Raw genomic sequence first — 14,703 nt, forward strand, 5'->3', positions numbered from 1 at the left:
CGCCTGATACGACAATGATAGAAGGCCAACTTATCATGCAAATATGTGGGTTTTTTACTATTGAAGACACCAAATAAAAGCATGGCAAAGTGTAGGGTACGTCGACTATTCATATTTAAAAGTTTGTTAATGTTTAGATGCGGAGTAATATGGGATCGTGGGGGTATTGAAAAAAAAAACAGAAGCGTGTGCAGGCATTTTGTAGCCGTTGTACGACTTTCTTGGTACGAGAGAGTAGGCAATCACCATATACCGTATCCGGGTAATTAAGTTTGGATAGGATGATTGTGTCGCACAATTTCTGAGATAATTATTACGAACTCTGTAAAGGACTGTTAGTCTATAGAAGCAGATTCTGACAGTTTCTAAGATTTGGTTTTCAAAGTGCAGAGAGCTATCCATGAGCAGACCCTAGTGCTGCACTCTGGCGGCAGAACATTGCAGTAATACCCCCTATTATTAAGCTTATACATGTGTATGGGGGTAATAATGGTGATGCTGGGTGCAGGTTCTGGGTGGGCATGTACTGCCGGCACGAGAGCGGCGTGCACCCGCGCGAGGCGCTCGGCGACCTGCTGCCCGCCGCCGCCGACCACTGCTCCGCGCTCGACCACCACATCAACTACCTCGCCAAGGTGCGTACAGTCTGTCCAGCCGGACATGTCAGTAGCGATGTAAAGCAAACTCAAGTACGGTATCCCTAGTAAGAAAAGCGCGTAATCCCATCTTAAAGGCGGCGGTAACTGCTTACCATCAGGTGATTCGTCTGCTCGTTTGCCTCCTATATCATAAAAAAAACGAACAAAAAGCAGCAATGTACATAGGTACATCGAACAACGATGAAATTTAAACAAAACAGTTCCACAGATAAAATATAAATGATACGCGACTTTCGAACAATTCAAACGTAGTGTTGCTAACCCGCGATTTTTCAAACCTTTTTCTACTGACAATTAGAGATTTATAAACTAACTAGAGAAAGATTAATAAGACTATTATTTTACTGCGACATAATAAATATACACTGCGATATAATCTACATGTTATATGTTTGTTACAGAGAATATCGACATTCAAGAACCTCCTCTCAGGCAAGAAGGACAAAGGCCAGGAGTCCACCGTGGTGAACTACCAGAACGGCAACAGTGACACCGTCGACATCGAGACTAGAACCGACCGCCTTTCCTTAGACAACAAGTATGTCGTATCCTAATATATACACATGGTACCTACAATAATACATCACTTCATAGTATAAAACAAAGTCGCTTCCCGCTGTCTGTCTGTATGTAGGTATGCTAAGATCTTTAAAACTACGCAACGGATTTTGATGCGTTTTTTAGGGTTCCGTACCTCAAAAGGAAAAAACGGAACCCTTATAGGATCACTCGTGCGTCTGTCTGTCTGTCCGTCCGTCTGTCACAGCCTATTTTCTCTGAAACTACTGGACCAATAAAGTTGAATTTTTTTTTTAAATTTAAATTTGGTACACACATGTAAATTAGTGACCTAAAGACGGACATGTACGTAACCAAATTAATTTTAAACATAGGGGCCACTTTTGAGGGGTAAATGAGAAAGTTAAAAATAACGTTTTTTAAACTATATCGTGTTATATATCAAATGAAAGAGCTGATTTTGAGAATATCAAATATTTTTTATTTATAATTATAATTTTTAAATAAATAGGTTAGGAGTTTTTAAGAAAATAGCCAAAATGTGACCATTCCCCCCCTTCTCTCCGAAACCACTGGGTCTAAAATTTTAATAAAAATACACAAAATAGTTCTTACCTATAGATGACAGTAAAACCTATTAGAAATGGTGAGTCGGACTTAATGTATGGAACCCTTGGAACGCGAGTCCGACTCGCACTTGGCCGGTTTTTTTTAATAGAGTGATTCAAGAGGAAGGTTTATGTATAATTTGTTAACCCGTGCAAAGCCGGGGCGGGTCGCTTGTATACAATTTTATAGAATTTCGAGGCGAGGTGACTCATTTGCTTCATCCTAATGTTTACTGTGAGTAACATCAGGGTAAATATTATGAGATAAAATAATAATGTTTGAACTGCACAGGTTAATCTACGACGAAGGTTCATCGGTGGGCGAGTTGGAGTGTGCCAACCACGACCACCCGCTCAAAGATGCCGCCAAGCCCAGCATCCCTCTCATCACCGAGGTAATCTCGTCTTACACCAGCGACCCGCACCGGGTAGTAAAATCTTAAGCTCGAAAATAGTGTTGTTATATCATACAGGGTGTTTCCTGTAACAGGAGCAATAAAGTAAACTTTAGGCTGTACTCCTCAAACTGACTAACATTTGTTCAGCAACTTTTGAAAATAACTCATGTTTTGATTTTTATTACACTTTAAAGTTTATTCTAAGACGCAATGTATTGCAAATTTTGTTATGTTTAACGCGTGACAAGCAACGTCAAACACACTGGTGTCAGCGTACATTGAAGGCAATATTTATTTTGTATGAAAAAGAGGAAGTCTAAAGGATTCATAATTTTTAAAAGTTGCCGAACAAATGTTGGTCAGTTTGAGGAGTACAGCCTTTAGTTTAATTTATTGCTCCTGTTACAGGAAGCACCCTGTATATAATTTTCAGACAGAACGTAAATGTTTCAAATAAAGGAAAAGATGGAACGCTTTTCAAAATGCTTAAAATTGTGTAGGTGATACCTACAGTGCAGGTGTTTAGATAATTTTACCGTTACATGCCGCTAGGGGGCGCCGTTGGGTGAGTTTCTATAAGTAGGACTGTTTAAAATGTTTTTACATTTTGGGCAAACAAATATTTTATTGAAGGGCATGTTAGTTGTTATGCAAAAATGGTAGAACACATAACACATCTACCTAATAAAAAATAAGATAAAACTTCCATTGGTCTCCGTAGAATATTGTGTTACGTTTTGTGATAACCGAACAGCGCCATCTTTAAAATGAGAGGGTAATTACTAATTTCGATTGTATGGGAGCGTCTTTTGGCGGCAGTTTCGTGGACTTAAAAATTGGTTAGACTGATATTTAAGGCCTGATGTACACATTGATTAGTGTTAAGTACGAGTACATTTGCTACTTGCGTTTAGTAGCAAATGTATGAACTCGCACTTAACACTAATCAATGTCACAGAATAAGTAATAGTATTATCATACAGAACGGACACGCACCGCCCCGCCCCGACTCGGATTACCTCGCCCGCGACAGGCCGCGACATGAATGTGTGCGTAAGTCGCTCTACTGAAAGCATGTCAGGATTCCGTCAGAAACTCAATGACGCGTGTACAGACGTGCCGCGCACACATATAAACGAAAATCATTTTTGATGTATGGCGTGTCCGCCCTGTGTCGATGTGTAAATCGGCCCTAACGCTAATTCGGCCCAAACGTTGATTATGCAATCTGTTTCAGAAGAGCCACGACTCGATCCCGGCGAGCCTGCCGCTCCTCGAACGTGAGATCAGCTCAGTGGCGCTCGACTGGCGGAGTCTGAAACACGTCACTGAGTGCAGCTGCTCTACGCCGCTCGACCACTTTAGTAGAAAGGTAATACATCCTCTTGACCGAGAGCCGGCTCTTTGTATGTGAGATCAGCTCAGTGGCGCTCGACTGGCGGAGTTTGAAGCACGTCACTGAGTGTAGCTGCTCTACGCCGCTCGACCACTTTAGTAGAAAGGTAATACTCCCTCTTGACCGAGAGCCGGCTCTTTGTATGTGAGATCAGCTCAGTGGCCCTCGACTGGCGGAGTTTGAAGCACGTCACTGAGTGTAGCTGCTCTACGCCGCTCGACCACTTTAGTAGAAAGGTAATACACCCTCTTGACCGAGAGCCGGCTCTTTGTATGTGAGATCAGCTCAGTGGCGCTCGACTGGCGGAGTCTGAAGCATGTCACTGAGTGTAGCTAGCTGCTCTACGCCGCTCGACCACATTAGTAGAAAGGTAATACACCCTCTTGACAATATCGAGAGCCAGCTCTTTGTATATGAGATCAGCTGAGTGGCCCTCGACTGGCGGAGTCTGAAGCACGTCACTGAGTGTAGCTAGCTGCTCTACGCCGCTCGACCACTTTAGTAGAAAGGTAATTCACCCTCTTGACCGAGAGCCGGCTCTTTGTATGTGAGATCAGCTCAGTGGCGCTCGACTGGCGGAGTCTGAAGCATGTCACTGAGTGTAGCTAGCTGCTCTACGCCGCTCGACCACATTAGTAGAAAGGTAATACACCCTCTTGACAATATCGAGAGCCAGCTCTTTGTATATGAGATCAGCTGAGTGGCCCTCGACTGGCGGAGTCTGAAGCACGTCACTGAGTGTAGCTAGCTGCTCTACGCCGCTCGACCACTTTAGTAGAAAGGTAATACACCCTCTTGACCGAGAGCCGGCTCTTTGTATGTGAGATCAGCTCAGTGGCGCTCGACTGGCGGAGTCTGAAGCATGTCACTGAGTGTAGCTAGCTGCTCTACGCCGCTCGACCACATTAGTAGAAAGGTAATACACCCTCTTGACAATATCGAGAGCCAGCTCTTTGTATATGAGATCAGCTGAGTGGCCCTCGACTGGCGGAGTCTGAAGCACGTCACTGAGTGTAGCTAGCTGCTCTACGCCGCTCGACCACTTTAGTAGAAAGGTAATACACCCTCTTGACCGAGAGCCGGCTCTTTGTATGTGAGATCAGCTCAGTGGCGCTCGACTGGCGGAGTCTGAAGCACGTCACTGAGTGCAGCTACTCTACGCCGCTCGACCACTTTAGTAGAAAGGTAATACACCCTCTTGACCAAGAGCCGGCTCTTTGTATGTGAGATCAACTCAGTGGCCCTTTATTCACCTATTATTACCACGTATAGTACCGGCACAGAGAACCAGTATGTCACCAGTTTCCCTATGCTATGTATTTCACGGCGCTTACGACGTTTCGGTCGCGAGGGCCAAGTTGCGATTGCGACAATTTCCATTGTTCGGTACGGCTTATCTATATTAATAATACCTAACTCAACGATAAGAGGTTTAAGTCTGCGGATGTTGTGTTTTTGTTCAGCATCACTGTTGGGGGTGTGGCCGCTGCTTGTGCACGCGCTGCGTGTGCGCACGCGCACCTCTGCCCGCGCTCGCCTCCCCCCGCGCCGCGCCGCTGTGCGCTTCCTGCGCACCGCAACACACACAGCACGCTCATTAAGAGCCAACAGGAGTGGTCATTTCTCCATACAAACGTACTCGACTGTTTCCTCCGTGGGTTTTGAAGCTAGAGCAATGATTTTTTCAACACAGATTAATATTGTCAATATCTGTGTCGGACCGTTTTGCTTTTTTTGATATTTTTGTTTTTTAAGGCGCTAGAGCCCTTCAAAAATGGCCAAAATGGCCTAATTGACTATGCCGCAATGAGAGGCGTGCTATTCAAAACTTATATCAATTAGCCAAAAGAGCAAAACGGTCCGACACAGATAATGTCATAATCATTTAGATTTCCAAATTTGGTTACGATTGGTTAAGTTTTGGAGGAGGAAACAGTCGAGTACGAAACCTCGATTTTTGAGATTTTTACGCAGGATTTTTCGCCTTGTCCTTATCGCACTAGTTTTAGGAGCCGCTTCCGTTAGCGAGACGGGTATATTTACCTAAAATATTTAAATCTCAGCTCCTGTTGGCTCTTAAGCTTTGGATTCCTCCGAAAACGGTGCCGTCATATTACGGCCGCTACATAGCGTTGACTGACGTCACTAGAACGTTGTCTATGTAAACAAGATGGCGCGGTTTCCTAGACGGCGTTACGTTACGTTGATTGTCAACGTGACGTAAGATGACGGCCGTCATGACGGTGTCGATAGTTTCGTGAACGTTTTATTAGATAGCGGTGACGCCATTTTGAATAAATGACACGAGATTTGAATAAATGATTCCGTACTACGATTATTATCCTCTTCTGATGATATTTCATCCTCCAAGTAAATTATAGATGATCGAGCAAATCTTGTCAGTAGGAAAAGGCGCGAAATTCAAATTTTCTATGGGACGTTATCCCATCGCGCCTACATTTTTCAAATTTGCCGCTTTGACCTTGGTGGATGACGGTGTGTTATGACGCCGTGGTACTTTCCACATGTCGCCACCGTAAAGACGGCCGTCATATGACGGCACCATTTTCGGAGGAATCCAAAGCTTTACTAGATACTTATACCAGCTTATACTTAGGGCTTGTGCACAAATCACGCGAACTTCGATAGGGCAGGGGGTCACGAAAAAATCACGCCAGATCACGTTGGGGAAAGGGGGGGGGGGAAAAGGAGACCTCACGTGTATTTTTCTACAGTACAAAATAAAAAGTAGCCGAAAACACCTCGCGTGATATGTGCAGGAGCCCTTCCTAGTGTGCAATCAAATGTTAAGTCGATGTGGGGAAAAGCGGCGTGTAGATTTTATTGCTGGGAAGACCGTTTTAGGACAGGAAGTATCGTATTATTAGCATATGTACGTGGCTCAGACAGTCGGAGAGGAAAAGCCTCCTGCTCTACCGACCTTCGGTAAATGGAATATGTGTGTATGAGTTGAACGTCTTTGCCACATTGATTTTCGTCAGAACCCACGCTTAATTTTCGTTAGAACCTGCCTCTTACCTAAGTCTGTGGGTTTTTGTAAGTCTTCAATGGTAGTTTGTGTTACGAGAGATCAAAATGATATATTTCCGTCAAGGGCGTACATTGAATCCTGAATGAAGCGATGGATTCTACAATACGTTCCTCACTACGTTCGGGATTCTACAGTAGAATCCTGAGCGTAATGAGGGATTCAAGTGTTAAACTCCCAAGACGAAATAATTTTGATACCGTATGACTCATACTGCTTTTCACATCAACTATGCGGAAATTAAAAAAATCTTAGTGTTGACACAATCTGATGCTATTTAAGCTAAAAAAATAATGTGCAAAAAAAATTAAAAATAGTGTACTAGAACAGAAAAGTGTTACTTTGATCCCTCCTAGCAGGGAGGAAAAGTGCCACTTTGATCCCTCCTAAGAAAAAGCTCTTTTCCGAATAGGTGGTGTGAAAAAGTGTTTTTCCCGTGCCTGCTATCAGTAGGCCACGATCGTTCAAACCTCAAGTCACAACAACTTAATAATACGATTAAAACACTTTATTTTATGAGTGACAACGGTTTACTAGTTACGAAAATTAATAGCAGACATATAATATGTTGCTTTAACGTTCATGCCGCCGAGCTTCATGTTATTTCAGCATGTCGTTTTAAAATAAAATAACTTCGATTGTGTAACGACGACTGAGTTCTTCTTATGACTCTTAAAGTAAAACTTATTCATAGACGTATATGTAACACACAAAACGATTAACATTTTTAGTGCCTATCAAATTTGAATAAAATCATAAAGTAGTCCAGAATATTGTAGTCTGTGCGGAAAGAGAAGAGTCGTGAAATGTGTGGGACCTAATAATTTTCTCTCCAAGTCTCTTTCCGCACAGACTCTATTAGCCGCAAACATAACATTAATAACTGAAATCTAGTGCTAACATTTGACAATCCAGTTACCACAAAATAAAGACACAAGCGCACGCCATAACAACAAACCGCAAACATAACATTAATAACTGAAATCTAGTGCTAACATTTGACAATCCAGTTACCACAAAATAAAGACACAAGCCCACGCCATCCGCAAACATAACATTAATAACTGAAATCTAGTGCTAACATTTGACAATCCAGTTACCACAAAATAAAGACAAGCCCACGCCATCTACGTCAGCTGTTAAAATGGCGGCTACAATATTTTACACTAGTTCACGCATCTTAGTATCTTTTTATATGGTTTTTAACCGGAGACTAGCTCTCTAGTGTGCAATCATTACTTGTGTTCATATTTAAGGAAATTAGTTCATATTCAGTGTATTACAAGTGTTATTATCTTCATAAATCCCTTTGTTTTATAACAATTATGCCTAAGACTGAAAATATTTGTCTAAATCAGCGGTCGGCAACCTTTTAGCAGCCAAGGGCTTTTAGTAGTTAACGAAGTAGACGCGGGCCGCACGTTGTTAATATTTATGACTTTATCAGACATTGTCGTTTGTCAATATTACATACAAAAGATACATACATACGGGCCGCGGGTTGCCGACCGCTGGTCTAAATCATGGGTTGAAAACCAAATCTCATTATTAAACAAAAATCAACCTTGTTTTATTAACTGTACGGTTCACGGACTTTTGGTTGCCTGACAAAATGATGGGGTTATTTTGGTTTGCAATATTAATCGCGAATATTTGAGCATAATAATAACCACGTGAAGAAACATAATAACACTACGCTTCCCAGTGCCGCATTTTTTACTTATGAATTTTCCTATTATTGTTGCGTTATATGTTTTGTATTTTTATTTTGTAAAGTCGTATTTTAATTTCTTATAGTTAATATTTAATGTTTAAGAAATAATGTAATGTATATTAGAGATCAATCGTTATATAACTGTGATGTTATTATTTAATTATAAAATTAATATTATAATAAACAATATGCTGAGATATAGTGGAAGTATCTTATTAAACCCCGAAATAACTTTTAATTTGACATAGACCACCGCCATCTATTTCAACTACTACTTTTTGCAATACTAGACTCGTCTTAGTATTCCTTTCTATGTAACTAAATGACCCATAGACGCCCATTAAGTGTAGCTAAACACTTGTGCATATATTTTTTCAACATTAGGTTTTATTCAAAGATTTATTTGTTCAACATAGGTAAGTTACAAGATGTGTCTAGGTTTATTTAAAATCCTGTCTGCCTTTGAGGTAGATAAGATAAAGATAAAAGATAGTTTATTCAAGTAGGCATATTGCAATGCGCTTAGGAACTTCAAATAAAGCTACACCGGCTCCAACCCTACACCTCTGCCTCGAGAAGATTTAACCTTTTGGACGCCAATGACCGATATATCCGCACCGTAGGTTCAACGCCAAAGACCGATTAATCGGTCACAGACCACAAAGTAACATAGACCTACGTGCATATGCATAAAGTTCAATTTCAGTTTTGACACTTCGGTGACGTGGCGTCAGCGTGACAGCTTTTGTGTTTGACACGGCGTCGAAAAGTTTAAATCCCCCCTCAATTCGAGGAGGGTATCCCAATATGGGACCGGCAACAACCTACCATACTTTATTAAAGTAAAAATAAAACGCCAAACGTTTAAAACACGTTTAATAATTGATAGATATCTTGTGTTTGTTGGTGGCCATGAGGTCGTTGGTGCACTGGTTGAGGTGGGCGGCCAGCGCGCACTCGTCCCGGAGCTGGGCGCTCGTCTCCACGCAGCGGTCCAGGTTCTTGTCCAACTTCTTCATCATCTTCGTGTCTTTGGCGTAGAACTTGCTGACCAGGGATATTAGGTTTGCTGGAATAAGAAATTTGGGTAAGTGTGAAAGGTTGACATCAAATATCAAATCAAACTAAAGTATTACATAGAGATGTATAAAGTCTCTAAATGTCGAATCACAAAAAACGCTATAACAATTAATAGTATTGAAAAAAAAACAAAGATACAAAAACTATAATCTAAAATTATTTAGAGATGTAAATGTCTCTAAGTATCATCATAAATTCATAACTAAAAGATTACAATATATATAGTAGTTAATCAAAATCAAGTTGAATATGGATACTTAGGTAGGCAAAATAAGTAGCGAACTTTAGTTACTTTCTACTTAACTCGAATGCAAAATGGAAGCTACATTTCGGGCCAAATCTAGTAGTATTTATTCACTTTCTATTCGTGGACGACCACGATAAAGTATAAAAGAGCCCATAGGCGAGCGGCGTTTTGGTCCAGGTTGCCTTTCCACTCGAGGCGGAGATGAGAAGACGTGCGGCCATAATTGTAATCCAGCAGAGCGGAGAAGAGAACCATTTTGATTGATTCCCGCGGGTGGAGTAGAACGGTAGCCTATCAAAAGGGCTTAAGGGGCTCTTTCTCATCCTTCTAGTGTTGAGTCGCTCACTCGTGAGGCACCTCATTTGTACCACTCATTTTGTTAATTTGTCGCAATACTTCGTACCGCAAAAATGTCTTACTTCACTCCTCTATTCATTTTACTCATTTACTCGCGCGCATCACAAACAACTACCTATAATATTGTAGCGTATTGTATAGATAGATAGATTTATTTATTTATAAAGGAAGTGATGAATACATAAAAATGAATATACATTAAAAAAATTGTCGCTGTTGGAATTAATGGAATAGTCGACGCTGAAAATATGCTAACCTCACCTCATTTGAAGTAAGACATTGTAACACCTCATTTTAGAAAATGAGGTACTCATACAAACTCATTTTAAATAGATGTCCTACCCATCACTACATCCTTCTCACCTTTAACGATCTTCCCGTTGCTAATGACCTGGTTCCGCTTCAGCACGCACGCGATGAGGCACTCGCCGTTCACCGGCGACTCGCTCTTCGGGGATAATCTCTTCACCGTTCGCTTGTCGTTAGCCTGTAATAAGCATTTTTATGTGATAATCAGCAAACGAACAGACGAGCCGAGTGGTGGGAAGCGGTCACCGTCGCCCATAGACATAAACAACATCGGAGGAGCCTCTTGTGCGTTGCCGACTTTTAACCTTTTCGACGCCGTGTCAAACACAAAAGCTGTCACGCTGACGCCACGTCACCGAAGTGTCAAAACTGAAATTGAACTTTATGCATATGCACGTAGGTCTACGTTGCTCTGTGGTCTGTGACCGATTAATCGGTCTTTGGCGTTGAACCTACGATGCGGATATATCGGCCATTGGCGTCCAAAAGGTTAATTGAGAACCCTAAAAATGCTACTTAAAAACCCCGAATACCCCCTTAGGACACTTTCTTCGCTTAGCTTATCGCATATAGTACTCGTAGTATAGATTAGTACCTAGTAGGACGTAGGTAAGCGGTCACCTGTACTTCCTTGAGGCACTCTGTCATGTTCTGCTTGAACTGTTGGACGTAGGGCGCCACGTCGCCCGGGATGGCGCTGTATGACCAGTCCGGTTCCGGTTCAACTTGTTTGTGGTGATTGGCTACAATTGTAACATGGTAAATAAAGGATGACTCACGCTAGAACGGTCCGAGCCGAGGCTGATGACACTTCGTTTTCTATAACGAGCCATGGATGATCTGATCACGTTATGCTTTCTACAGAAAACTGAAGTATCTCGACCCGGCCCTAGCACGAGCCCTAGCGTGAGTCATCTTTAAGTATAATCTGCAATGGTTTTAAATAAAATTAAGAATATTAATTGTCTCCGGTAGCTGATAGGCGACTCCCAGGGACTTAATATAAGTACTTAATAGAATACGACATTCAAATAATTTACACCTGAACCAAGATGTTTGAGTTAAAATAGTTAAATTTTGGGCCAGTTGGATGGTTTTTTGGTAGTTTTATAATCACGCCATAAAACATAATGTTACTTACCCTCCCGTCCTTTATTACTACGCCTCTCTAGTTTCAAGTTCCGAGATATAATAGTATCCTTATCAATCTTCACATTGTGAACTGTGTCCACGCCTAGCATCCGATTATTCTCCGTATCATCGTCACATCTACCAATGTGAACCAATAGAGTCAGAAGGAACAGTTTCATCATCGTGGTATGAGTTATCGTATGCATGTGAGATTTTTAGTTAGTTTTAGGTATAACAATTATTTTTAATTGGGTGTTAGGTGCGTTGGCGATAAAGTGGAAAAGTTAACCAATTATTTTGAAAGGCTATTCCTGCGAACAAATTTCATAAAACCTACTACAGTGCAGATTGCTACTTATAAATAACCTCTTATGTTCTTAGCTAGAAAAAAAGTCATAAGGCCCGAGAAACAAAATAGGTACAGTCAGCTGCAGAGGGAGGTGACCCCCCCTGCATAGACTGATTATATGCAAGTGGGGGGGGGGAGGTCAAAGACTGAGTGTACATATTAATCTATATATTTTGCCCGGGACCTGAATATTCGTGGAATATTCCCACTGTAGGTGTATATAAATACCTAAGTATTGATTTTTCCTGTTTTTGATAAGGTATAGATAGGTATATTAAAGCGCAGGGTGGTGAAGGCTGGGATATGAGTGGGTGAGAGGAGGGGGAACTTCCCTGCATCCTACCTCTCATGCCTCTACCCTGATGCAATTTATTTGTGACCGGCGCATCACGACGCACCTCTGATTTATTGATTGCATGCAGGAGGCTAATTCGAACGTACATTTTTGACATCAAAATCGTAACATTTAGTTATCAATCGACAGTGTATCTCGCTCGCGCAAATACTAGCACGGACAAGTATGACCGAAATGCACGCGCTTACTGACCTCATTTAGATATCAAAATGTAAGTTCGAATTGGCTTCTAGCCTGGTGACGGTTTAAATCTCGTATTGAAATTTCGAGGTTTCATTCAAAGATTTGTAAAGCAAGCAAAATTTTAAATAGGTCTCTACCAAATGTATAAAATTTCGTTCACCGGGTAATAGTGACGACACATTGCAGTTTTTAAGTTTGTTAAAAAAAAAATCTAGGCACTTAAGTATCACATTCTACTATTTACCTATAACATGCTTTACTAGATGGCCCATTATAACAACCTCATGCATACATGGTAAATTAAACCAGGGTTTTAAGAGTGGCAAAGAGAACATAGACCATGGCAAATGACGCCTTCACCCGAGTTAAATAGGTACTTTACTTTTGGGTTTAAAAAAAAATACAAAGTAGGTATAAATGTTTATAGTATTTCTTGAGGGTACTTTAAATTAACAATTTAGGCAAAAGTATCGGACCGTTATTTATGGAAAGGGGAGTTAAATATCAGAATGGAAATTTTATAACAAATCCATTTAAACCCAAAGGGTGTAGCAGGAGATAGCCTTTGTAAAATTTCCCCCAGAGCTTTTGGTTCTAAACTATAACTAAAAGATGCCTTTTAAGAAGATAATACTCTGCACAACATTTCAACCCCCTCCGACCCCCTGGGGGTCCACAATACCCGATAAACCCCAAAACTATTTTATTTTTTTCCTCCAAATCTATGAGACAGACGGATCCCCAATTTTGCTCAAATATTATTGGAACTAAAGGCCATTGTTGGAAAAAATTACAGCTCCCTATCTCATTCCGTTATAAAAAAATAAAAATAAAAATTGTAACACCTGTATAATGACTTCTAGTCTTGGCACAATAACCATATTTTTTTTAAATAAATGTACTAACGTCTTATCTACGTCATATCCAAAATTAAATTCATCTGCTTAGCAAGGGTGGAACAGTCTGAAATAAATGTAAATGTACCATTTAGTACCTACTTTTACTATGTAACGCAGGCGACATTATGAGTTAAGTATTAGGTACTACCTAATGTACCTATGTGTAAAAAACAACTACCGGCCAGCCGAGATGCCCCTCGTGTTGGATTTCATTTATACGAGTAAGTGTTACAGTTTATTTTTTCATTTGACATAACATACCCTCCAGTTTGTAGTCATATACAAGGTGTAATAAAAATTGTGGGGATCCATTTAAGGACATAATCAGTATCGTGTACTGATTAGAAAAAAGTCGAAAAAATATAATATTTTACGCGAAAATTTTTTGGCCTTTGTATGGAGAGTTGGCTGACTTGGGTCTTAGACGACCTGCCCCTTAGAAAAAAAAATCCTGTAAAAAAATTTTCTTCAACTTTTTCCTCCGAATATACCCTTAAACGGATCCCCACCATATTGGTTCCGCCTTGTATATGATTACACGCTGGAAGTTATGTTCATTGGAAAAAATACTAGAAACATTTTCTCGAATAAATACACATTATATATAAATGTGACGTTATCTATGAAAAGGGACCTTATGTCGATGGCGCTTACGCCATTATTAACGATGCTCCGATATAAATACAATGCCGCGCGATGCTGCGCGGCGTAAGCGCCATCGACAATAAGGTCCCTTTTCATAGATAATGCCCCAAATAAATAATAATCCTAAGTAATGAATTTCATTCATATTATTTATCACCACCTTTGCGAATTGAAATCGCACACGAGTAGCATCTCGGCCGTCGGCCGGCAGGCTGTTGTTTTCTACAGATTCCTACGAGTATTGTAATAATGCCGCCTGCGTTACATACTAAAAGTAGGTACTACATAAATGGTACAATTACATTTATTTCACAGTGTTCCACCCTTGCTAAGCGTTACTCCACTAATTACATAGTAAAGCTACTAAGATTATAATGCTCTCCAACTATCTTGTAGGCTGTTTAAAAATTGTCGCCATTTTACAATGAATAAAAACGTATTTAAAAATGTAATTAAAGAAATACTTGCAAATATTTAGCAAAAACTAAAGCCGTTTTAAGATTACCAGCTTAAAATAAATTGACTATAATGACTATAGCAAAAGAAAGTATATTTAATAAAAAAAAATACATTCTAACCTTAAAAACAAACACTAACTTAGCTTTTTTTTTTTTTCTTGTGTTTCTCTTGATTATTTTGCAGGCGCGTGAATATTTTGCCGGTAAATATACACAGGTTCACAATAAATATTAATCGGCACATAGGTACCTATATAATATCCGCTCCCAAGGTCCTTTATTAATATTTAAAGTCCCTTACTTATCATTATCATCCACATTTGTCGCCATTACAAATATTACGAATG

At 40.4% G+C, this 14,703-nt stretch overlaps 2 protein-coding genes across 5 annotated transcripts in view; one reads left to right on the forward strand and one right to left on the reverse strand.

Annotated features, from left to right (window-relative positions):
• The window catches only part of LOC134654660 (myotubularin-related protein 6), a 76,669-nt gene extending 72,972 nt beyond the window's left edge, over positions 1–3,697 (forward strand). Inside the window, exons 13-16 of one of the 3 annotated variants that reach the window (XM_063510131.1) lie at positions 509–635; positions 1,061–1,197; positions 2,079–2,181; positions 3,425–3,695. In XM_063510131.1, the coding sequence (XP_063366201.1) occupies positions 509–635; positions 1,061–1,197; positions 2,079–2,181; positions 3,425–3,598 (541 nt within the window). In that variant the 3' untranslated portion in view covers positions 3,599–3,695. Of the gene's footprint in view, positions 1–508; positions 636–1,060; positions 1,198–2,078; positions 2,182–3,421 lie in introns of all 3 variants that reach the window. The other 2 variants (XM_063510130.1, XM_063510132.1) reach the window with 2 other exon arrangements.
• Positions 3,698–9,205: 5,508 nt separating this feature from the next.
• LOC134654676 (uncharacterized) overlaps positions 9,206–14,703 on the reverse strand; it is a 262,505-nt gene continuing 257,007 nt past the window's right edge. Inside the window, exons 1-4 of one of the 2 annotated variants that reach the window (XM_063510154.1) lie at positions 11,478–11,696; positions 10,958–11,079; positions 10,391–10,514; positions 9,206–9,412 (exon numbers count right to left, since the gene is read on the reverse strand). In XM_063510154.1, the coding sequence (XP_063366224.1) occupies positions 9,219–9,412; positions 10,391–10,514; positions 10,958–11,079; positions 11,478–11,673 (636 nt within the window). In that variant the 5' untranslated portion in view covers positions 11,674–11,696 and the 3' untranslated portion in view covers positions 9,206–9,218. Of the gene's footprint in view, positions 9,413–10,390; positions 10,515–10,957; positions 11,080–11,477; positions 11,697–14,703 lie in introns of those variants that run through there. The other variant, XM_063510155.1, reaches the window with a different exon arrangement.

The sequence above is a fragment of the Cydia amplana genome, chromosome 15 (genome assembly GCF_948474715.1).
Source record: "Cydia amplana chromosome 15, ilCydAmpl1.1, whole genome shotgun sequence".
In the NCBI taxonomy this organism is placed as follows: domain Eukaryota; kingdom Metazoa; phylum Arthropoda; class Insecta; order Lepidoptera; family Tortricidae; genus Cydia; species Cydia amplana.